We start from the raw sequence: 26,676 nt of genomic DNA, 5'->3' as shown, positions 1-26,676 counted from the left end.
AAAATCCCAAAAACCCCGAAACAAACTCGATCATTCCTAGGAATAACAGGATACTATCGTAAGTTCATTGAAAATTACGCTAAAATCGCAACGCCCTTAACAGATGCACTAAAAAACCAAAATATAATCAAATCTATGATAACAAATTATCCAGTATTAAAATATCCAAAATTCACAGAAAAATTCGATTTAACTTCTGACGCTTAAAACAAGAACTAACAGAAAACAACGAGATAAACATTCCACAACAAAATAACAATTATGATTGCGGAATTTACATTCTTATATTTGCAGAACTAATAGCCCAGAATAAACGATTAGCATTCAGACAGAATAACATACCCTGTTCAGAAAACAAATAAAACAAAACATCCTGAACCAAAAAATAACCATCAAATAATTAAAAGCATAAATCAACAAATTTCAATCAACAATAGAATTGAAGCACACATCCAAAAACTAATAAATACGGTAAAAAAAGATCGAGCACTTATTGAACAAAAATTACAAGAAAATTCAGAAAACTTTCAATTAGAAACCCATTACTTATCAACACTAATAAATATACAAAGACTGCAAAACGAAATAGAAATACTGCAGGATAATTTAATGTCAGCTAGAATAGGATTAATGAACAGAAACATCTTAACGAAGCAGGAAATCCTTGATTTTAGCATTGATATAAACAAACTTAAATATGTGAAATTGACACTAGCTTCAAATAAAATTAAGCCAACAGAATTACAATTTATAATTAAAATCCCCAATAATATTGTAACTCTTTATAAATACATTGTAATACCGATACCTGATAAAACAAAATATGAAATAAAATTTGAACCCAGTATTATTGTAAAATATAAAAACAAATCCTACCATTACAAAGACGAAGATTATGTAAAGGATTTAAAACAAAGCAGATTATGCTTCCATTTAAACGAAACATGTACCAAAATTAAAAGAACCGAAGGATATATTACAGAAATAGCAACAGGACTTATAATCACAGTACAAGAAAAAATTGATTGGCATAGAAATTGCGACGAGAGAAAACAAAAAGATTCGGGTAATTTCCTATTTAATTTTGATAACTGTTCAATAAATATAAATAAAATACAAACCTAGAATCATCATATCAACCATTATTAATACCTCAAAATATTATCATCAACCCACTTGCGAACAAATTAACGAATTTCAAATAGAGAACTTAGAAAAAATAACAGAAATCCAATATACAGGAAAGAAAACAATAATTTCAACTTCGATTGTAATTTTTATAATCATAATAATGATCACACTTACAATCCATTGCTACTGTAAATTAAACAAAAAACAAATCAACATCAGAAACATAATATCTAAAAGTAAAAATCAGCCAATAAAATCCAATTACATGTAACGCTTACCCTATACAATAAACATCAATAACTCATAATAAGATAAGCCTGAGTATCCAACACTTGAAACATAAACAAGAAGTCGTTATCAAATAACATAAACACCTTTAGAGACGAAGGAATATAAAATGCATATTCAGCCATGAGTTATTGAAAGAATAGAGTTACTGGGAAAAATCAGATAAGGAAAGATCACAAGAGCACAAAAGCAGCAGTTTGTGACCTTTGTTAAGAAATAGTATTTAAGCAAGAATTGTTCAAAAGATAAGTTAGTTCTAGAGGAAACTTTGACAACGCAACCAACGAATAAACATTATCTTCTCTAACTCTGTTGTTTTTTTCCCACTCGCGGGAATAGGCAACATAAGTATATATAGTTAAAAAAGCCCACGGACCCTCTTCCCGCTCAATCGGATCGAGGGGCGACCAACCTAAGGATGGGCTGAAGGGATCCAGCGATGATGCGTTTTAACGCAAAGTGTGTGCGACCATGCGAAAATGTATTACTACATCCCGATTGTCGCAAACACTTCAGCCAATGACTCGGAGGTTCTACACTACAGAGACATGGATCTTATATCGAAGACATGTGCGGATCAAGACTGAAACCCATTAGGTCAGATTGTTACCGGACAGGACTCTTCGGACTATAGCACAGGTTGCAAGGATAACTGCTTTTTGCATCTCCATGTATAGTCCAGCCCTAAGATCGAGCGTTTTCAGCGCTTTATGTAAGTTCTGCGGGACTAATCCCGTCGCTGAAATTACTACTGGGACTACTTCGATCTTTTGTAGTCTCCAAGTCTGCTTCATATCGTCTGCCAAGGGGCCGTAGTTCCGGATTTTTTCGTGCTGTTTTTCCAACAGTGTTCCGGTCCAACGGTACGGCAACATCGATTATAAAACACGCTCGTTCTTCCTTCAGAAGCAGAACTAGATCGGGTCGGTTATGATTAACACTGTGGCAATAGTGTGATCCCACAGTAGTTTGACCCGATCATTTTCCAAGATTCTCTGCGGAGTATATTTATAGTAAGGATGGTAGGTTGCCACTAAGTTATACTTCAACGCATGGTTTTGATGGAGAATCTTGCAGACGGAGTTATGACGATTGGTGTACTCGGTACTGCTCAACATCCTACACGCAGATGTTAAGTTAATTATTATTAGCCATGACGGTAGCCTGATGTATTTGGCTAGAGGACTGTTTCTCATAGAAAAACTCACGAAGAGAATGCATTTGATTGTAGTGCAAGCGTTTTTGAATCAAGTACCCCCCTTCCTCCCTGATGACGTGGGGTAGTGATCCTCAATTTTTCGGCAGCTCTATAGTGCATGTTGTCGTTTGCGATATTCGTAGCTGACCCGGTGGGTCATGTCATTATCCGCAATCCATGACACACGCCCGGTCGCGGTCAGCTACGAATATCGCAAGTTAATCTTGTAAATAAGTAGCCGCGGACAAGCAGAACGTTTCCCTTTGTGTTCGTCCTCCCTTACCGATTCTTCCCGTTCAGGGGGAGTAAACCTCCTTAACAAATCCGTAATCCGGGGTGAAGGGATTGACGCGCCTATCGGATGAATTGCAGTGACGTTACACTCTATTTCAGCGGCTCCCCTCCAAATACCTTCCCTACCTTTGGAAGTAACCATGGGGCATTGCAACATTGGGGCTCTGTTGCAGGGCTGACTGGTTCCCCATTACTCGTGGGAATAAAATTGTGGACTTTTATTTAAATTCTTTAAATGGGACCCCAGAGACACGAAGACAGTACCCAACACGGTTAAGGGTCGTTCAACAACATCAGAGCGGCTCTTCGCCCTTGGATGTTTTGGCGGTTATGCCGTCAACCACCAGGGACGGGAGACCTAGGCGTCGTATGGTTTGGACGAACCAACTTAACGAATTTATCGTCCGCGCCTATTACAGTGTCACGGATTTGGAACGGAATCCATCAGGGTATAGACATCGACTCCATGACGCGTTCATAACCCGATTTCCGGAGCTAAGTCATGTTCCGGAACAGAACGTCGTCAACCAGTACCGGGTGATAGTGAATAACAACCGAGTTGCCTTACCAACTAGGCAACAAATCTTCAAGAGGTTTCACTTGAGCTCGGGCTGGAAGTCATCAAATTACCGGACTAGTCAAAGGAGTACACAAGTACTCCACCTGTAAGGCACTCCATGAATCCAGTAGTCAGGAGAAGCTTAGTAACTGGGGATGTCGACCCAATTTATAATGAGGCTTTGACCGCATTCCAGGTCGCATTCACAGAGTATGCTGAGATTCTTCCAGACGCTAGGCCAAGGATCCCAAAACTGAAGTTTACTTCGGCAACTACTAACATCATTGCTGCCGTATGACAGAATTTTGGCTGATCGTTTGGCTAGCGAGATTACTGCTACAGAGGTTCACAGCCTGATCTACGTTGCAGCTGCCACGGTTATTCGTCTCCATAATCAACATCTTAGAGCGAATAACAGAGGTATGCGCAGAAGGACTTTACCGTTCTGGGTATTTCGACTCAACAAAAGAGTCGAAAAGTTGAGAAAGGAGATTGGTCGTGTGACGCAAGCACTCGTTGGAAATCCATCACCAAGAGTGCAGAGATGCGTTGCGAACATCATTGGAAACTACCATCTGTCCAATGATATGCCAATCGAAGAAATCTTCGAGGTGCTGAAGCAGAAACTTGCGGTATGCTCCAATCGCATCCGTAGATATCAAAAAAGCTTTCAGCGAAGGACAGACAACACCTTGTTCTTCCAGAACCAACGGGGATTCTACAAAAATCTCACCAACTCAAGTCGGGAAAGCAACCTCGATCTGGATCAGGCAGAAAACTTCTGGAGAAGTGTTTGGAGCGAATCCAGCCGTTGCAATTTAGAAGCAGCGTGGCTCCCACACCTTAAGCGTTCATGCGAGGCCTTCCCCGAAATGACCATGCCTGACGTAACTGAAGTCGACGTTGAAGCAGCCCTTGACAAGGCAGGTAACTGCAAGGCGCCAGGAGTTGACAAGATTCACAACTTCTGGCTAAAGCGGTTCAAAAGCACTCACAGGATATTGGCAAATCAATTTAATCAGATGATTGCCGATCCTGATTTAGTTCCACCATTTTTCACCAAAGGGATAACTTTCCTCATCCCCAAGGAACAGGGTGTCTCTTGCCCTTCAAAATGTCGACCAATTACTTGTCTTCCTACCATCTACAAGGTCTTCACTTCAGTTCTGTGCGCGAACATCTCAAAACATCTTGATGTTCATAAATTGATAGCTGAGGAGCAAAAAGGATGCGGAAAAAGCTCCCGAGGCTGCAAAGAACAGCTTATAATCGATACGGTCGGTGTAAATCAGGCTGTCCATCAGAAACGAAATATCTCGGCAGCCAACATCGATTATATCATAAATCAGCCTTTGACTCCATATCATATTCGTGGTTACTACAAGTGTTACGCTTGTATAAAATCAACCCGAATGTCGTTCTTCTTCTGAGAACAGTAATGAAGAATTGGAGCACGAAGCTATCGGTATGCTCACAAACATCAGGAGAGATACCAATCAGGCGTGGCATCTTCCAAGGCGACTCTCTAAGCCCACTACGGTTTTGTTTGGCTTTGAATCCGCTATCCCATCTTTTGCATGAAAGCAAATACGGGTTCCAAGTCAAGCATGGCATATTGTCGAAATGTACATTAAGCCATTTAATGTACATTGACGACATCAAACTGAATGCTGGTTTTGTTTGGCTTTGAATCCGCTATCCCATCTTTTGCATGAAAGCAAATACGGGTTCCAAGTCAAGCATGGCATATTGTCGAAATGTACATTAAGCCATTTAATGTACATTGACGACATCAAACTGAATGCCAAAGACGAGAACCAACTTCGCTCCTTGCTGGACATCATCATCCAGTTCAGCAGGGATATCGGCATGCAGTTGGGTTTGGAAAAATGTCGCGTAAAAACGATTGTTCGGGGGAAACACACCGACAACGAAGGATACAGCCAAAATAACATCCGAATTCAGGGTATGGATTCGGACGACGTCTACAAATACCTCGGCATATTGCAAGCAACTACACCTGCTGTGGCAATAATTAAATTTAAGTTGCTGGGGGAATTTGAACGGCTTCTGGATCTTGTCCTTAAAACTGAGCTGTACGGGAAAAATAAGATCAGGGCAATCAATACCTTCGCCATTCCCGTCCTTCTATACACTTTCGGTGTGATACAGTGGAGTAATACCGATTTAGAATCTGTCAATAGACGGGTAAGGGTAGTTCTTGCAAACAACAACATGCACAATAGAGCTGCCGAAAAATTGAGGAACACTATCCCACGTCATCAGGGAGGAAGGGGGGTACTTGATTTAAAAACGTTGCACTACAATCAAGTGCATTCTCTTCGTGAGTTTTTCTATGAGAAACAATCCTCTAGCCAAATACATCAGGCTACCGTCATGGCAGATAATAAATTATCTCCTTTGAACTTGAGAAGCAGAGAATGGGATCCCATGTCGAATGTTACTTCAGTCCAACAGAAGATCGACATGTGGAAAGAGAAACCCATTCACGGAGGTCATATCAAAAATTTGTTGTTGTCAGGCATTGACGTCGAAGCCTCCAACAAATGGTTGACAAACGGTGTACTGTTCTATGAGACCGAAGCATTCCTAACTTCAATTCAGGATGCTTCGCTCCCAACAAAAAATTATAAACGGTACATTCTTCACGACTCCTCAATCACCAACTCAATTTGTAGGTTATGCAACTGTGAAGAGGAGACCATCCAGCACATAACATCTGCGTGCAGGATATTGAGCGGTACCGAGTACACCAATCGTCATAACTCCGTCTGCGAGATTCTCCATCAAAACCTTGCATTGAAGTATAACTTAGTGGCAACCTACCATCCTTACTATAAGTATACTCCGCAGAGAATCTTGGAAAATGATCGGGTCAAACTACTGTGGGATCACACTATTGCCACCGACCACAGTGTTAATCATAACAGACCCGATCTAGTTCTGCTGTAGCCCTACCGTTGGACCGGAACACTGTTGAAAAACAGCACGAAAAAATCCGGAACTACGGCCCCTTGGCAGACGATATGAAGCAGACTTGGAGACTACAAAAGATCCAAGTAGTCCCAGTAATAATTTCAGCGACGGGATTAGTCCCGCAGAACTTACATAAAGCGCTGAAAACGCTCGATCTTAGGGTTGGACTATACATGGAGATGCAAAAAGCGATTATCCTTGCAACCTGTGCTATAGTCCGAAGAGTCCTGTCCGGTAGCAATCTGAGCTAATCGGTTTCAGTCTTTATCCGCACTGTCTTCAATATAAGATCCATGGCTCGGTAGTGTAGAACCACCGCGTCATTGGCTGAAGTGTTTGCGACAATCGGGATGTAGTAGTTTTCGCATGGTCGCACACACTTTGCGTTAAAACGCATCATCGCTGTGATGCGGGCGTTTGGATGTTGCCTTCAGCCCATCCTTAGGTTGGTCGCCCCTCGGTCCGGTTGGGCGGGAAGAGGGTCCGTGAGCTTTTTTAACTATAACTACATAAAACGATATCTATATATATATATATAACTATTACTACATATAACTATGGCTATATATACATAACTATAAGTAATAATAATAATAATCGTTGGCGCAACAATCCATGTTGGATCAGGGCCTTGAAGTGTGTTAGAGCACTTCATTCAAGACCGTAACGGTACACTAGGAGGCAATGTGGTCAGCATTGCGCTCGCCCGAGATTATTACCCTGATTTGACTCAGGTACTCATTCACAGCTGAGTCGACTGGTGTCCGACGTCAAATCACGATACAAATGCCACTGCCACCAGCGAGATTTGAACCGCGACCTTCCGTACGACAGCCTTGCGCTCTAACCACTCAGCTATCCGGACACTATAAGTACATTCATATAAAGTAGCCAAATACCTGGGGGTGATGATCGATATCAAGTTGAGTTTCAAGGGACAGTTGGATTATGCGCGAGAGAAGCAGCAAATGCCAGCTCATCCCTTGCAAGGATGATGGCTAACGTGGGAGGGCCGAAGTATAGTCGGAGGCTACTCATCGCGGGAGTGGTGAGGTCGATCCTGCTATACGCGGCCCCTGTCTGGGCGGGAGGGTTGAACCACGCTGTCAACCGGAGAAAGATAAGTTCGGCATACCGATCAATTGCGCTAAGGGTGTGCAGCGCATTTAGGACGGCGTCGACGGAGGCAGTGTGTATGATCGCAGGAATGATCCCTATAGATCTTCTGGCGAGCGAAGCATACTGGCTCTACGAAAAACGCAAGGCAAATCCAGCCGAGGTGAATGCGGATTTCCGAAAAGCCATCAGGAGTGAGTTGTGTGGCAAGTGGCAACAACGGTGGGATAACTCCGACAAGGGCCGGTAGACCCATATATTGATCCCGTATATCCAGAAATGGGTCGACCGAAAGCACGGAGAGTTGAATTACCACCTGACACAGTTCCTTTCGGGACACGGTGGCTATAGGAAGTACTTGCATCGCTTCGAGTTGGACGAGTCTCCCAACTGTCCTGAATGCGGTGCTACACCCGAGGACCCGGAGCACGTTATGTTCCATTGTCCCAGATTTCTGCAGCAGAAAAGGAGGTTGAATAGCATCTTAGGGGCGAACATCGAGCCCTCCAACCTCGTGGAAGAGATGCTGAAGTCGGAGGAAAACTGAATGGCGGTAAATGAGGCACTAGCCGTGGTGCAGACAAAACTCCTGGAGTTGGATCTAGCTCCGAGGGCGGTACGACGGAGACGCGACATGGACGAGGTGGTATAGCGAACCAGAGGCTCCCCCGCGAAGTAATACTTCACGGTGGTCCCGCGGGGAGGGGCGGAAGAATGGGGTGTTTTAGTGGGTGCGAATCCCACACACTGCTGCAACCTGGCGCAGCAGCGTCTTTCTAAGATTTTCACCTCCATCCATTAAAAAACAAAAAAAAATATAAATATGCCTACATATAACTATGATTATACAGTCAGTCCCGTTCATGTTAGTAGAAATTGTAATGGTGGATGATGGTTCAGGAACATTGGTCCATCGAATAGTTTGAATATTATCAAAAACACAAACAGACCAAAAGGCTGCCCGAAACTTGGCTTGGCTTGGTACACTGCATGGGGATTTAAAAGCCTCGCGATTGCATGCAGATGAAGCTTTTGATAGAACCAAATGGCGAAACCGATCACGACGAGCCGACCCCGCTTGTGAGCGAAACAAATGCTGAAGAAAAAGAAGAAGACATAACTATGGCTAAATACAACTATAAATACGTATGACTATGACTATATGTAACTATGAATAAATATAACTATAACTAAGCATATTTTGAAATTAAACCAAACAAAATTTTCCATAGCACAAAAACAAAAAAAACAATTACATCATTCATATCATTCACACCACTCGTCTAAATATATTTCTACTAAATCTAAATATATTTCCTCATACTCTTCCTCTTCTTCATTCGGTCGACCAATATCTTCCCCCACTATTTCTGTCTCCCCACCCACACTTCCAGTTTGACCGGAAGGATTGTACAGCTGCCCGATTGCTTGGAACATTTCATGTACTCTGTCCCGTATAGCCGGGTAAGTCCTCAAAAACATATATTCGGCTAAATAGCCGGCATAGTGATCCTTTTTTCGGCCATATTTGGGAATTTTGGACCGTAACTCCCTCCAATTCCTTTCGATATTTTGGGTGTGCGCACCAGATTGAGGATCAACGAAATTTTTGGAGTGATTCACCGTCTCGTGGATGAAACCATATTCCTCAAGCCGGGAATAGGACGGCCAACAATCCGATATAATCTTTGTTCCTTTTTCTATCCTTCCAACTATTATCGAAAGGAGGGTTTCATGCGTCCTGTCCGGGACGTCAACAACAAAAATCTTTTTCGTTTCCCTCCCTATCGCCCCAAAAATCCACTGACCCTCAATAATACGGCCCCGATTATATTTCCTTTTCCCCAGTTTTGCCTCATCGACTTCAACCGTTTTTCCGACCCCACCTAATTATTCTTTGCATGTCTTTTGGAATGCCCATTCCAAAAGGACTTCTCGAAGGAAGTTATTCCAATCAACGATTGTATGCGAGCTTGCGTCGAATTCTTCCAATAAAAATGAAAATTTGGGAGGATTAATTGTTATATAATACATTGCATATCTGCAAATGCGTTCGATGCTCCATTTTGAATTCTCAAAGAACGTATATTTCCTTACGCTCTGTTTAAAATTACATTTCTTTTGAAACTTCTTCTTACCTTTATAGAAAGTTATCGTTTTTTGGCAACGTCAGAAAGAGTCTTTGCCGACCTTCAGCTCAGCATCGCATTTGGGGCACTTCAACCCCTTCAGAATCACTCCATGAGCCCTTAGAAATTTCATTAGCTCCTCCTCAGAATTCAAGAATTTTGAAATGAATTCCGTCTGGGACCACCTGCAGCCTTTGAATGGTACGTCTGCCATTTCTCTGTCAATCTGTGTGATAGAAGTATAACAATAAACGTTGAAGTATGTATAAAGATGAAAATCTTACAGTATATCAAACTCAACCAAGCTCGAAACGCACTCAAAATTGAATTTTTCAATTTGCTTCAAATTATGCTTGGAAATTAAGAATCCTGTTACTTACCTACTTACCACTTGCGATTATCGAAACACACTTTCACGAATTTTGTAGTCACAATCCTCGTGATTTACAAATTTGGTGTAAATGATTCCTAGGAATTACGAGTTCTGTTATGAAGGTTTAAAGAAGCAAAATTTTATAGTTACTTACTAGAGACCTGCATGAATACACTCAAAAATGGCTCTATTCACTGTACTAATAAATCATATTCTAATTTTCGAATAAGATATACAATGAATATTGAGTATTCATTTGTCTGACTTGCTGCTGAATCAAAGATTCACTCATTCGAAACAGAACCAAAATAAAACAACCAAACTAAAGAATCGAAGAATCACAAAAAGTACCCAGGTAGTGTTTTGCGCATTTGCAAAGTTCTTGGTTTCGTTTTGAGGTATTCGTATGGGGTATCGTGAGGAGCAAATACTTTAAAATTAAATATTAGTTAACATCAATAAATTATGGTGCTTAAATTTGGAAAAAAATGTTCTAAACAATTTGCTCCGAAAATTCGGAAGAGTAGAAAATGCTAAAAACTTGCTAAGGTGTCTGCAGTGCAGGACCGTCTCCTCCTTCTCCTCACATTGGCTGTACATAGCCGAAACCACTACCTCAAGCTTTCCCATATGGTAGTTTAAGGAGCAGTGTCCCGTTCACAGTTAGATACTAGACAGCTACCTCACTCCCCCTTGCCCCTCAAGGGGGGATATCAGTGCGAGTACACAAGATTTCAAATTGTTTTGCCCTTGAGCATGAGCGAGATGTTCCGAAAACCCGATCAGCAGTGTTTGGCATACGGACTTGCCAATGTATTGGTGAGATTGGCAAGTTTTTGTCTATGGATAAGTGAATACGTGAAACAACTTTTTGCTATATGGGTGAGCACGCCGTAGTACCAGAATAGCAAAAGCTCACCGATCTCTCTCTTACCAATACGATTTGACGAAGATTATGCCTTTTCCTTGTTTAGCGTCTCTGATGTGTACAGATAAGCTTCTGCACGCACATTTGCAAGTGGGGTCATTTTTGTAAGGGTCTATAGTAGATCTACTGTGGTCCCGTTAAAAGCCCTACTAGGGTTTTCATGTCCCACTTCTTCGGAGACAACAAAAATGTCGCTCTAGTGACCCTAGGCTCTTTCACAAGAAGGAAAAAACAAAAACGGTCCTCATCACTAAGCGCCGGAGGAGAAATTACATCTTTATTAGAATCGGGAATCATTTCATTTCCAAGCCGGCCATCAAATACTTGGGGGTGGTGATAGAAAGAAAGCTTAGCTATAAACTTACTGTACGCGTAAGTTCGCGATAAATTATCCACTGCTAGTATGGCCCTGGTGAGGATGATGCCGAACGTGGGAGGGCCACGGCATACCTCTAGGTTGCTTATAGCCAGAGTCTCCTCCTTAAAAAAAAAAGACAGACAGACTGCGTGGCAGGAGCCAGCAGTAGGTTTTGAACCTTTCCACCTTCCAACGCCGAAAAAAAAAGACAGACAGACAGAGGAGAAAGTGCACTTCCATGAAGATCAAAGTTGGAACGCAAACAATTTATTCCGAGCTTGCACTTTAGTACTTAGGTGTAATGATTGACCAGAGGTTGAATTTCAGATTGCATGTGGAGGGTGCAGCAACCAAGGCATATAACATCGGAGCGCTGGTTGGAATGCTACCAAATATAGGTGGCCCAAGGCCGAGCCGTCGACTCCTTATTTCAAGGGTGGTCAGTTTGATCCTACTGTATGCCGTACCAGTATGGGCAGATGTACTGGAAAATATAATAAATAAGAAAAAGATTGGAAGCTGCGTATCGCATAAGTGTACTCCGAACATGTTGCGCTTACAGAACAATTTCTAATGAAGCAGCTTGCGTGATAGCAGGAATGATCCCGATTGAGATTCTGGCGAAAGAAATACAACGACTTTACGATCGAAAGTACCTCACCGGAGAATCTCCTGCTCGTCGGCGACAGTTTGCACGAGCTGAAACTGTCGCGGAATGGGAAGAGAAGTGGGACGAGTCAGAAAAAGGCCGTTGGACTCACAAAATCATAAGGGATATCCGGAAATGGATCGAGCGACCGCACGGCGAAGTAGGTTTCGACCTAACTCAATTCTTGAGCGGACACGGAGGCTATCAAGCATATCTGTATCGATTTGGGCGGGATGATACGCCATATTACCCAAAGTGTCCAAACATTCCAGAGGACGCAGAACACCTCTTTTTTCACCGCCCCAGATTCGAAACTCAAAGGGCTACATTAGAAGCTACAACCGGGGAGCACTTTACACTCGAAAATATCATGGAGGTTATGGTGAAAGCCAAGGGGATATGGACCGAAGTTGAAAAAGTGGTTACAGCCATCGGAAAGAAGCTTAGGCAGGAGGAAGTCATCCGAAAAGAATGAACGCGAGATGAACACGAATGTTGACATGAGCGCAGAATAAATTCTGATCCAGCCCCGCGACGTAATACCAAATGGGAGTCCCGCGGGGAGAGTGGAAGGAGAAGGAGGTGGTTTTAGTGGGTAAGAGTCCCACATAACCGTGTGGCAGGAACCTGCGGTAGCTTTTGAAGCTTTCCACCTTCTATCGGGAAAAAAAAGACAGACAGACAGACAGGCAAACAGACAGACAGACAGACAGATATGTATAATCAGCTAACTAATAAATTAAAAAACTACTGCACAACAGTGGCGCGAAATGTTCACTAACTAACGATTCCTACCCAGAATCAAACCGGACGGCGCATTTCTATGATAAACAATTCAAGCGCGTTTTTAATATATTCATGCAGGCCTCTACTACTTACCACCTAAGACTATTCAATCCCACTTTCAAATAAACGTCCGTTTAAATTTAACAGAAATTCTGAGATGAAACACTTGGAAACACGATGCACTATTCACATTGAACACTACAGTGTAAATGTAAGAAACAGAAGCAAATCATAACGGACATTTCCGTCAGTGTTCCTTAAGCTTTCCTTTTCTTCTAATAAAATTTGTGAATAAAATTGATTTCCACCAAGTAACTATATTCTTATAAAAGAAAACCATCTTGATATTTTTTAAATTCAAGATTGTCTTAATTTTCGCATTTTATAAATAAATCATCCCATTCACATTGGCGAAAAACGCTTTATATGGCAGTGCAATATGAACAAATTCCAACGGGTATTCCCGTCAGTGATCAGTGATTTTTCCTTTCATTATAACAGAACATGTAAATGAAATGAAGCTGGTAGGTGTGATTATACTATTTGAAATGAAAATACGCCTATTCTCATACAATTCTACATTGCCCCACAATTTTGTGTAATTTTCATGGAAAATGTCTCTTTCAAATCTGACGGGGAACATTGAAAATGACAGTCTAAATGCCAACAAATGTCCGTTGACATTTCAATCAGTTTAGTCAATAATTATTACAAAAAATCCAATTGAAATCGGTTCGATTTCCCCCTACCCTACCATAATTTCTTAAGTCGAAATACGTCGATTTCAGCCACTTTGCAAAGTGGCTCGTGATTTCCCGCAAAAGCCACTGTTCTGATGGTTTTTTAAATTTGGCGGGCATCATTGTGAATGACAATGTTAACGTCAATAATTTGAAAGAAATGTCAACGGACATGTCATCCAGTTTTTCCAGTAATTATAACATAAAATGTTATTGAAATCGGTCTCCCCTTAGTTAAAATACTATCTTAAGCCGAAATACGTCAGTTTCAACCAATTTTTTAATTTCCTACGTGATTTCCTGCAAAAGCCCCACTCAGGAATCATTACCGCCATCTTATAGGGATGAAAATGAAGATCATCACGAAGAATTCTTCTCACAGAACGATCGAATAGTCCAAGGGCAGATGCGTGTTTGCGCGCAGAACGCCGTGGCGATAGCAACATTGACGCTCTCACTGCTTCAACGTTCTCAGGTGATCTAACTGGCCGAGGGACTCCAGTTCTTCCTTTTGTCGCACTTGCAGTTTGTCTGAATGTAGTGACCCATGTAACAATTGATTTGCGGTCTGGGACGGGAGCCAACGGGGCTAAATTAAAGCGATTCCGAAATGCACGCTGTGTTGCAATAACCGAACATCCGCTTGAAAAGTAAACCTCAACCGCAAAGGACGCTCCTCACGATTCCAACGCATGATGGCGACTGAACCGTATCGGGACAAAACTTTACAGTATCCCCTCTTGAACGAGACCATTAGCGCTCCGCTATGACATCAACTAACTGAGTGGCGCGCATTTTAAAAAAGGAAGTTATGCTGCCGCACCCTGTATTATAGTTATATATATTTAATAATTTCTTGATAAATTCGATACATTATAATTACAAATTAATTATTCTTGTTAGTCGTTCCTTTTTTGTTAAATTGCTCTCCAGTCCTGTGGCGAGGTCTAAACTGAGTGGAAAGCGCCGGTGGCGTCATCTGCCCGCTCGCATTCGCAACATTCGAAATAATTTTCAAATGCCGCGAATCCTGCCGCGCCACAATACATCGACCTGCACATGAATAAAAATAAAACTTTTTTTACAGCAATGGACAAATTTTCCAAGTTTTTATATTATATGTAAAATTTATCCTCTACAAAAACGCAGTAACCTTACAGAAATTAATTCAAGAATACATAACAATAGTGGGAAAACCAAACAAAATTATAGTGGATAATGAATTCGACATAATAACCTTACAACAATGGCTTAAACACAAGGACATCGACGTACATATTACAACACCTGGATCACACACTTGAACAGCGGACCTTAACAGATTACATAACACCCTTACAGAAAAAATTAGAACACTTCAGGAACTAAACAAACGAAAAGACTTAGAATTAATGGTATTAGAAGCAGCAGAAGCTTATTACAACGCAACCCATTCCACAACAGAACATAATAATAATAATAACTCCGCCAAAGCCGGTCCCAAGCCCGGTCGTAAGAGGGGGAGGGATGGATATCTTCAGTCTGAATGGCTGTATGACATCGCAGCGTCTCAGGGGGGTAGGTGAGGAAAGTGCAGAAACTTTGCAGTCTTGCAGATTACTCACTAAGGAAGCTATCCCAACCCCTGGCAGTTAGATATAAAATACAAATCCATCCAATGAGAAGAAGGAGAAATTTGAGGTCCGATACGGATAACCGGCGGGAGTCGTCTGGCTTGGTGGCTGGGTTGGGCTCCCGTAATGGACAGCACAGCGTCGAAACCGGTAGTCGTGGGGCGGTTCGACGTCTAGACGCCACGACGACCAGGAGCACAGCTCCGCCTGCTGCAGCTGTTTCGCCACAATCTGTGGCGACCACTTCAACAGGTTCGCGTAGGCAGCGGATGAAATGGACTGAAGAAACGAACCTCTTCGTCATCCGCTCCTACTACGAAATAATGGCGGGAGGATACAACATCTTACCGCCCCTTGTTGTACCAGAGATTCGTCGAGCGTTTCCCGCAATTCGCGCACGTGACAGTGCAGCGAGTCGTAGTACCGCTTTATTACTCGTAGCGACACAATCCCGGCCACCATCAGGGAGCGGGTTCGACTTGAGGTCATCGGGGAAACTGGTGACCGAGAGTCGATGGGGCAGAGGCGGCGGCACCAACAACACCACGCCGCACTGCAGACAAAAGGTTCAGTACTCGCCGAAGCACTCTTCTTCACCGCCCAGCTGAGGTTTCCGCTGAGGTTCAGGACGAATTCCAAAGAGCGTGTATAGAATTCTCGGATATGGATCCTTTGCATAGACCAGGTATTCCCAAGCTCTATGCATCTCCAGCAACTCCGGGAATTCTATCTCAAATCAATAATGAGATTGCATCTCGGCTGTGTGCTGATATGTCTCTGCTGCAACTACAATCACTTGTGTATTGTGGTGCAGTTGCGGCTATCAGATTGCATGGTCAGAAGATTCGCTTTCGTGTTATTGGTTTGAGTGACCAGAAAGATCCACCATAGAAAATTCGTCTGGAACGTCGGCGATACTCACTAAGGCAGGACATTGCTAGACTGGCAATGCTAGCAGACGGGTGAGAAATAAAGTGCAGAGGGTTAACCGGAACTCTGCCAACTCCAGTGAGACACCCGTAGTTGAAATTCTGGACACACTAAAGCAGAAACTTTCTGTCATATGCAGTCGGTTACGACGGTGTGGTGAAAGTCATTCCAGAGGTATCCAGAATGCAACATACGCGAGGAACGAGCGGAGCTTTTTCAGATCGCTCAACGAATCCCAATAGAGCGTCCAGACAATATAGTTCTCGGTGACGGGCGCGAAAGAGTATTGGGGTGGACTTTGGGGGTTACCTGCCCAGTATGCTGAGTAGATCACCGCGGAAGGCACCCGCCATGCCAATACATTAGGCATGAATTTTGTGGATGTTACCAAAGAGGAAGTTCGACGAGCCATAAACATCTCGAAGAACTGGAGGGGCCCAGGTCTGGATCGGGTGCAGAATTTCTAGTATAAAAAATTTACCAGCGTACACAGTCGGTTGGCACGCAGTATAAATGAGGTCATGAGTCGGCCGGAGGAATTTCCACCCTTCCTCACCGCGGGGATTACCTACCTTATCCCTAAGAAGGACACGGTTCAGGACCCCATAGAAGGATCAATGTGCACCTCGAGACCAACAACATTCTGTCCGAGGAGCAGAAGGGCTGCTCAGTTGGATCAAGGGGTTGCAAGGAGTAACTCATTATAGACTCGAAAGTTGTAGGACAAGCAATTAGAGACCAAAGAAACCTCTTTAGTTGCTATAACGATTATGTCAAGGCTTTTGATAGCGTTCCGCACACCTGGCTAATCGATATCGTACATCTGTATCGCATTGATCCGAAACTAATAAAGTTTTTGGCGACAGTCATGGAAGGGTGGCTGTTTGAATCACACAAGAATAACTATGTAAGCAGTAAGCTAAATTAATAAGTGCATCGACACATTGATCTACTTTCGCACAAATCAATTACAATATTAATTATTACAACATAATAGCAGTTCAAAAAAATGCTGAACATGCGCTTGTGCCAGAATGAATTAATAGGTCATGTAAACATAAATGTGTAAATTGTAAATTGGTTAGTTATAAGATTTTTTGTATAAAAACAAAGAAATAGGAATAAAAGGCGCCAGAAGCCAAAGCAAAGCGGAAAGCAGTGTATTTTCTTCTTGCTTCTTTCGGTGTACAATAATTTAAGGATTATTGTACCTATCCCGGCAGCCATCACAATTTAAGAATTGTTGATATAGATACCAATTTAAGGATTGCTATCTGCCCGTTTGTACATGGTCCGTGGAGCCAATAGTTTCAGATATCCTACACATTCAGTTATTCGTCGATACTACCGCATACTACAATGGCTCCGGGACAGGCAGAGCAAGAAGGTTCAGCATCCACAACAAACGTGGTCAGCGAGCAACGACACAATCTGGAGGAGGTTCTTCGTCTGATTCGAAACTTCAAGAAGGATTCGAGGACGCGATGCAACCTACAATATTTTCAATTTCGAGAGGAGACGCTAAAGCAAGCATGGGCGAACTGCGAAGCCTTGCACGGCAGGGTGCAGGCCGTGAGGGGTCAGCATGCTGCACTGCTTGCGCAGTATATGAAAGAGTACGAGGAGGTCGAGGATACCTGGGGCGAATGTTCGGTGGTATTCCGTCAAAACATTGCCGGTTACATAGCTGCGGAGAGCAGTTCAAAAGGCTCCAGATGCAGGCGAAAACGTAGTGAGGCTGGAAAGGATTGAAATACCCAGCTACGGCGGCGACTACACTCAGTGGGCAGCATTCCATGACTTATTCAAAGTCATGGTGCACGACAACAACAAGTTAAATGGTCTGCAGAAGCTTCAATATCTCTGTGCGTCGGTCAAAGGCGAGGCAGAACAATTGATACGCCACCTCACTCTACCAGAGAATAATTATGCGGCAGCATGGAAGTTACTGAAGGAACGATACGATAACAAGAGGGCCATCGGGAATGCCTACATGAAGGGCATATGGAATTTACCGACCAGCACTCCAGCTAGTGCGATATGTATCAAGCGCATATTGGACACGACCGAGCAATTCCGTGCCAATACTGAATCATTGGGAGCAGATTTAGTCAACTTAATCATGGTTTACATCCTACAACAAAAATTGGACACTGAAAGTAATTCTGAATGGCAGAAATTTATTGGTTCTTCGAACGAGATACCAAATTTGGAACAACTCACGACCTTCTTGCATCAACGGTTTACAATACTGGAAGCAATGCAGATTACACAACGCAAGACGGTGAAAGTAGGGGCACCCTCAGCACAAGCAACGGGAGCCGTCTGCCGAGTATGCCAGGGCGATCATCGAATTTCCCAATGCGACACATTTCTTAACTCAGACATAGCCAAACGACGAGAGTTGGTAGCATCTTTGCGGCTGTGCTACAATTGCTTGCACGAGGCTCATGCAGCCAGGAACTGCCCATCACGCAAAAGGTGCAAACTGTGTGGAAAAAAGCATAACTCAATGTTACACCAAGCATCGTCGAATAGAGTTGCATCTTGAACTTTCATCGCTGAATGCTATCAACAGTGGCGTCGACATTACGGCTGTTCTATTGGCTACAGCAAGGATTCTAGTAAAGGACAGCCAAGGCATATTCATCTACCACGTCGAGCGACAAACCTGACAATCCGCGGCATCGGGAGTTATTCAACGAGCAGTAAGGGAACGATATCTGCTCAATGCAAAGAGAAATGGTCGACAAGATGTTTCAACTTATCTCTTGTCGTAGTAACACATATAACGGACAATATTCCCCAGTCCAAGACACCATGTAAGATAGCTGAATTGAGACAGGAGGATTTAGCTGACTCATCGTATCACATTCCGGGGAAGATCGACGTGCTCCCGGATGCTGACGTTTATAGCGATCTATTGGAAAATGGCGTAATCCGGATAAAGCATACCAAAGTTTTGGCTCAAAAAACCAAAATCGGTTGGATCCTGTCCGGGCCTGTCCACCAAGTAACACGAGAAGCAAAACCTTCCATCAGTATGGTTAGCATCGAACAGCTAGATGCTGACATACGAAAATTATGGGATCAGGAAGAGTTGCCACAAGAGCGAATCCTCACCCAAGAGGAAGCAGGCTGCGAGAGGCAGTTCATCCGAACTACTAAGAGGGATCCAACGTCAGGCCGATACATAGTCAGATTGCCGATTAAGCCTGACATGACACCCTCGATCATACTGCATTAAAAGACGCTGTCATACGCCTCCGCCAGACAGAGACAAAACTCGAACGGAATCCAGAGCTCAAAGAGCAGTACAATGCATTCCTAAAAGAATATCTGGAATTGGGGCATATGAGCGAGCTCCCGTCCGCAGAAATTTTTTGCAGACACTCATACTATTTGCCACATCATGTTGTGGTTAGAGAGGAGAGCACAACTACGAAAGTTCGCGTCGTATTCAATGCGTCCCATAAAACGTCCTCCGGCACCTCGATGAACGATATCATAATGGTGGGACCAAGTACGCAATACACCATCTTTGAAATATTGTTGCGATGGAGGAGGCATAAATACGCATTGGCCGCTGACATTGGGAAGATGTACCGACAGGTACTCGTCGACAGTCGAGACTGCGACTTACTGCGAATTGTTTGGAGACCAGAACCCCAAGGTCCAATAAAGCACTACCGGACAGTTACTTATGGCACCGCCAGTGCTCCCTGCCAAGCAACACGTACACTACAACAGGTCGCTGAAGACGAGCAATTCATATCACCATCAGCAAGTGAAAGCATCAAATGGGACTTCTATGCAGACGACTTGCTGACCGGATCCTCGACCCTAGAAGGTGCAGCGAAATTGCAAAACGATATCGTCACCGTTCTCAAAAAAGCTGGATTTAACATTCGCAAATGGTCCACGAATTATGAGGAGGTTCAGAAGCATGTAAGCACCGCTGACCGCGAAACGTCTGACGTAGTCGACATCAATCTAGAGAATACATCAAGACATCGGGTTTGCAATGGATTTCTAGAGACGACATATTCACCTTTAAAGTGAAACTGCCTTACATCTCAGCGAACGAGCCAGTTACGAAACGAATAATTACATCCAATGCTGCAAGATTATTCGATCCACTTGGTTGGATCCAACCCATCATAATAGTTAGCAAGATATTTATCCAAAGGTTGTGGCTACAGAAACTGGATTGGGATAAGCCCGTAGCTTCTTCTTTTTCTTCAGCCTTTGTCCCGTTCACAAGCGGGGTCGGCTCGTCGTGATCGGCTTCGCCATTTGGCTCTATCGAATGCCTGATCTGGGTGCAATCTCGAGGCTTTCAAATCCCCATCCAGCGTATCAAGCCACCGTTGCTTAGGTCTGCCTTCTGGTCGTTTACCATCGACTTCGATGTTCAGACCAATCTTTCCAAGTGAATTCTCGTTTGCACGAATTGCGTGACCATACCATCGAAGACGTCTTTGTCGCAACTTTTCCATGATCGGTGCAACCCCATAACATAGTATGCTGGTCCCAAGCCCAGGTAAAGGAGGAGGGTTTGAGGCAACGTACTCTGTATTATCCTCAGTAAAAAAAAAATAAAATGCTGAGATCAGGGAAAGAGATAAATAGAGTATAGTTGGAGTTATTCTACTATGCTAAATCCTACCTGATCTCTCTTGGTGACAGGCCCCGCGACAGGTCGACCAAGAAAATGCATAGAATGTCGTTACAAACATGATGATCGGATTAAGTCACAGGCCTCGGAGAAATGCTAGGGCGTCCACCTCAGTCGACGCGGCAGGACGGGCCCCGGTCCTGTCGAGAAATGGGCAAGGCTTCTTGACGCATGGACGGCGTCAGGACGTAAGCAAGTTAGTCCGCACACAACGAACAAAACAAATACGTGTCTGCACGCTAAATGTTGGTACCCTAACTGGAAAGACCGAGGAACTCGCAAGAGCCCTTCGGAAAAGGTGCATTGACATCTGCGCTCTGCAAGAAACCCGATGGTCTGGTTCCAAAAGCTGCGACATTGAACGCGAACGCGGTAAAAATGGCTACAAAATTCTCTATTTTGGTAACCCATACACTCAATATGGTGTTGGCATTGCCATCTCAGAGGGTTTCCGTGATGCCATTAAAGAAGTCCAACGATTTGATGATCGGCTGATGAAGGTCACTATTGTATCAGCTGATCGCACTATTCACTTCTTCACCGCGTATGCACCACAGACAGGCCGATCTGATGCCGAGAAAGATGCCTTCTGGAAACTCTCGATGAAAAGACTTGGCACGTGCCTGCTGACGATTACATAATCATTGCCGGCGACCTTAATGGTCATGTGGGTGAAAAGGCAGACGGTAACAGGTGCCATGGGGGAAAGGGGTTCGGAGCGCGCAATGAAGGTGGCGAACGTATAATCGATTTTGCGGACACCCATGACCTTGTACTTATGAATACATGGTTCATCAAACGATTGTCTCATCTTCCCACATTCTATAGTGGGAACAATAAAATGCAAATCGACTATATTCTCATAAGACGTCAACATTTTACCACTGTCACTGATTGCAAAGTCGTTCCCTGTGAGACCACCGCACCTCAACATCGGCCGTTGATTGCTGTCCTGCGAATTAAGCCACCGATAAAACGGCGTTAGCAACGCACTGGCCCGCCGCGCATTAAATGGTGGCGATTAGGTGGGAAGAACGAAGAAACGGTCTCACTCATACGATTGCCAACCATTACGAATATGGAAGAATCATGGAACCAAATGAAAGACACGATCCACAAAGCGGCCTCTGCAACCCTCGGGGTCACCAAGCCGGGTAAGCGGTACATCAACCGAGATACTTGGCTTTGAAATGATGATGTTGAAATGAAGGTCCGTGAAAAGAAACGCCTCTACCACAAATTTCTCGACGATAAAACGCCTGCTAATTGGCAAATTTATAAGAATGCCAACCGGGAAGCAAAGAAAGCGGTCGCTGTCACCCGAGCGAACCATTTCAAAAATCTTTACGATAAACTGGACACTCGGGATGGCGAGAGAGATCTGTATCGACTTGCTAAAAGCCGTGATGAACGCACACAGGATATCGAACACTTCTGTTGTGTTAATGACAAGAACGGTACTTTGCTTACCAACCGTCGAGCCGCAACGGATAGATGGCGAGAATACTTCGAGCAGATTTCAACTGAAGAATTTGCTCATCCTCCACTTCCACAATCATTGCCGACATTTGGAGCAGTTCCACCAGTCAGCGCAACTGAAGTCGAGGAGGCAATAAAACAAATGAAATCGGGGAAAGCAACAGGACCTGACGACATCGCATCTGAGCTCTGGAAAGCGAAGAGCTCGGACCCAACACTGTGGCTCAGTGAATTCTTTAACCGGGTTATTCAGGAAGGAAGAACACCATCTGACTGGCAAGAAAGTACCACTGTTCCAATATGGAAAAAGAAAGGTAGCCCAGCAGAATGTTCAAATTACCGTCCGATCCGGTTACTTTTCCATACCATGAAGATTTTTGAACGCATTCTTGACAACCGTATTCGCGAAATCGTTGAAATAATCGTGAATCAAGCCGGATTTGTCAAGGACTGCGCAACTACTGACGCAATACACGCTGCGCGGTTACTCATGGAGAAAAACCGTGAGAAGCATCGCCCTCTTTACATTGCCTTTCTGGATCTAGAGAAAGCATTTGACCGTGTACCACACGAACTCATCTGGTATGCTTTACGACAACACTTGGTGCCAGATGAACTTGTGCGCTGGGTTCAATTGCTCTACCACGATCCGAAAAGTAAAGTTCGAAGTATGGCGGGTGTATCAAAACCGCTTCGTGTCTCTGTTGGTATTCATCAAGAAACCGCCATCTCACCACTCCTCTTTGTTCTTGTTATGGACACCGTCACACGGGATATCCAACGTCCAGAGCCTATACACTGCTTTATGCAGATGATGTTTTCCTAGCATCTGATAGCAAAAATGATCTCGAGCAACTTGTTCAAAAATGGAATGATCGCCTCATGCAACACGGTCTCAGTTTGAATTTAAACAAAACTGAATTTTTGACGACCGATCCCCATGAAACAGGCACAATCACTGTCAGCGGCAGTGATCTGCCCAGAACTGAGCGATTTAAATACCTCGGGTCAACGCTATCAGCCACTGGAGAACTGCGTTATGAAATTGCTTCACGTATTAACGCAACCTGGATGAAGTGGCGTTCCACAACTGGTGTCCTTTGTGATCGACGTATCAACGAACGTCTCAAATCTAAAATTTACCGCAATGTCGTCCGTCCAGTCGCTCTCTATGGTTCTGAGTGTTGGCCGACCATAAAAGACAATGAACGGCGTCTTGCGGTAATGGAGACGAAGATGCTACGTTGGACTAGTGGCGTCACACGTTTAGATCACATCCGAAATGAGGATTTCCGCGATCGTTATGGGGTTGCACCGATCGTGGAAAAGTTGCGAGAGAGGCGTCTTCGATGGTATGGTCACGCAATTCGTGCAAACGAGAATTCACTTGGAAAGATTGGTCTGAACATCGAAGTCGATGGTAAACGTCCAAAAGGCAGACCTAAGCAACGGTGGCTTGATACGCTGGATGGGGATTTGAAAGCCTCGAGATTGCACCCAGATCAGGTATTCGATAGAGCCAAATGGCGAAGCCGTTCACGACGAGCCGACCCCGCTTGTGAACGGGACAAAGGCTGAAGAAAAAGAAGAAGATATCCTCATTTCGGATGTGATCTAAACGTGTGACGCCACTAGTCCAATGTAGCATCTTCGTCTCCATTACCGCGAGACGCCGTTCATTGTCTTTTATGGTCGGCCAACACTCAGAACCATAGAGAGCGACTGGACGGACGACATTGCGGTAAATTTTAGATTTGAGACGTTCGTTGATACGTCGATCACAAAGGACACCAGTTGTGGAACGCCACTTCATCCAGGTTGCGTTAATGCGTGAAGCAATTTCATAACGCAGCTCTCCATTGGCTCATAGCGTTGACCCGAGGTATTTAAATCGCTCAGTTCTGGGCAGATCACTGCCGCTGACAGTGATTGTGCCTGTTTCATGGGGATCGGTCGTCAAAAATTCAGTTTTGTTTAAATTCAAACTGAGACCATTTTTGAACAAGTTGCTCGAGATCATTTTTGCTATCAGATGCTAGGAAAATATCATCTGCATAAAGCAGTGTGTAGGGCGCTGGACGTTGGATATCCCGTGTGACGGTCTCCATAACAAGGACAAAGAGGAGTGGTGAGAGGGCACTTCCTTGATGAACTCCAACAGAGACACGAAGCGGTTTTGATGCACCCGCCATACTTCGAACTTTACTTTTCGGATCGTGGTAGAGCAATTGAACCCAGCGCACGAGTTCTTCTGGCACGAAGTGTTGTCGTAAAGCATACCAGATGAGTTCGTGTGGTACACGGTCAAACGCTTTCTCTAGATCCAGAAAGGCAATGTAAAGAGGGCGATGCTTCTCACGGTTTTTCTCCATGAGTAACCGCGCAGCGTGTATTGCGTCAGTAGTTCCGCAGTTCTTGACAAATCCGGCTTGATTCACGGTTATTTCAACGATTTCGCGAATACGGTTGTCAAGAATGCGTTCAAAAATCTTCATGGTATGGGAAAGTAACCGGATCGGACGGTAATTTGAACATTCTGCTGGGCTACCTTTCTTTTTCCATATTGGAACAGTGGTACTTTCTTGCCAGTCAGATGGTGTTCTTCCTTCCTGAATAACCCGGTTAAAGAATTCACTGAGCCACAGTGTTGGGTCCGAGCTCTTCGCTTTCCAGAGCTCAGATGCGATGTCGTCAGGTCCTGTTGCTTTCCCCGATTTCATTTGTTTTATTGCCTCCTCGACTTCAGTTGCGCTGACTGGTGGAACTGCTCCAAATGTCGGCAATGATTGTGGAAGTGGAGGATGAGCAAATTCTTCAGTTGAAATCTGCTCGAAGTATTCTCGCCATCTATCCGTTGCGGCTCGACGGTTGGTAAGCAAAGTACCGTTCTTGTCATTAACACAACAGAAGTGTTCGATATCCTGTGTGCGTTCATCACGGCTTTTAGCAAGTCGAAACAGATCTCTCCCGCCATCTCGAGTGTCCAGTTTATCGTAAAGATTTTTGAAATGGTTCGCTCGGGTGACAGCGACCGCTTTCTTTGCTTCCCGGTTGGCATTCTTATAAATTTGCCAATTAGCAGGCGTTTTATCGTCGAGAAATTTGTGGTAGAGGCGTTTCTTTTCACGGACCTTCATTTCAACATCATCATTCCAAAGCCAAGTATCTCGGTTGATGTACCGCTTACCCAGCTTGGTGACCCCGAGGGTTGACGAGGCCGCTTTGTGGATCGTGTCTTTCATTTGGTTCCATGATTCTTCCACATTCGAAATGGTTGGCAATCGTATGAGTGAGACCGTTTCTTCGTTCTTCTCACCAAATCGCCACCATTTAATGCGCGGCGGGCCAGTGCGTTGCTCACGCCGTTTTTTCGGTGGCTTAATTCGCAGGACAGCAATCAACGGCCGATGTTGAGGTGCGATGGTCTCATAGGGAACGACTTTGCAATCAGTGACAGTGGTAAAATGTTGACGTCTTATGAGAATATAGTCGATTTGCATTTTATTGTTCCCACTATAGAATGTGGGAAGATGAGACAATCGTTTGATGAACCATGTATTCATAAGTACAAGGTCATGGGTGTCCGCAAAATCGATTATACGCTCGTCATCTTCATTGCGCGCTCCGAACCCCTTTCCCCCATGGCACCTGTTACCGTCTGCCTTTTCACCCACATGACCATTAAGGTCGCCGGCAATGATTATGTATTCGTCAGCAGGCACGTGACAAGTCTTTTCATCGAGAAGTTGCCAGAAGGCATCTTTCTCGGCATCATGTCGACCTGTCTGTGGTGTGTACGCGGTGAAGAAGTGAATAGTGCGATCAGCTGATATAATAGTGAGCTTCATCAGCCGATCATCAAATCGTTCGACTTCTTTAATGGCATCACGGAAACCCTCTGAGATGGCAATGCCAACACCATATTGAGTGTGTGGGTTACCAAAATAGAGAAGTTTGTAGTCATTTTTACCGCGTTCGCGTTCAATGTCGCAGCTTTTGGAACCAGACCATCGGGTTTCTTGCAGAGCGCAGATGTCAATGCACCTTTTCCGAAGGACTCTTACGAATTCCTCGATCTGTCCAGTTAGGGTACCAACATTTAGCGTGCAGACACGTATTTGTTTTGTTCGTTGTGTGCGGACTAACTTGCTTACGTCCTGACGCCGTCCATGCGTCAAGAAGCCTTGCCCATTTCTCGACAGGACCGGGGCCCGTCCTGCCGCGTCGACTGAGGTGGACGCCCTAGCATTTCTCCGAGGCCTGTGACTTAATCCGATCATCATGTTTGTAACGACTTTCTATGCATTTTCTTGGTCGACCTGTCGCGGGGCCTGTCACCAAGAGAGATCAGGTAGGATTTAGCATAGTAGAATAACTCCAACTATACTCTATTTATCTCTTTCCCTGATCTCAGCATTTTATTTTTGTTT

At 44.0% G+C, this 26,676-nt stretch overlaps 2 protein-coding genes across 3 annotated transcripts in view; one reads left to right on the top strand and one right to left on the bottom strand.

Annotated features, from left to right (window-relative positions):
* LOC119654317 (TWiK family of potassium channels protein 7-like) overlaps positions 1-26,676 on the bottom strand; it is a 439,773-nt gene that overhangs the window by 348,451 nt on the left and 64,646 nt on the right. Inside the window, exon 1 of one of the 2 annotated variants that reach the window (XM_038059643.1) lies at positions 9,722-9,938. The exons of the other annotated variant lie outside the window; for it this stretch is intronic. The gene's annotated coding sequence lies outside the window, so the exon portion shown is untranslated. Of the gene's footprint in view, positions 1-9,721; positions 9,939-26,676 lie in introns of those variants that run through there. 2 annotated transcript variants of the gene reach the window in all.
* On the top strand, positions 17,903-18,640 carry LOC119653965. Its single transcript, XM_038059125.1, has one exon. The coding sequence runs from the start codon at positions 17,903-17,905 to the stop codon at positions 18,638-18,640; it is 738 nt and encodes a 245-aa protein (XP_037915053.1).

The sequence above is a fragment of the Hermetia illucens genome, chromosome 4, assembly GCF_905115235.1.
Source record: "Hermetia illucens chromosome 4, iHerIll2.2.curated.20191125, whole genome shotgun sequence".
Classification (NCBI taxonomy): domain Eukaryota; kingdom Metazoa; phylum Arthropoda; class Insecta; order Diptera; family Stratiomyidae; genus Hermetia; species Hermetia illucens.
This window is presented reverse-complemented; position numbering and strand designations above follow the sequence as displayed.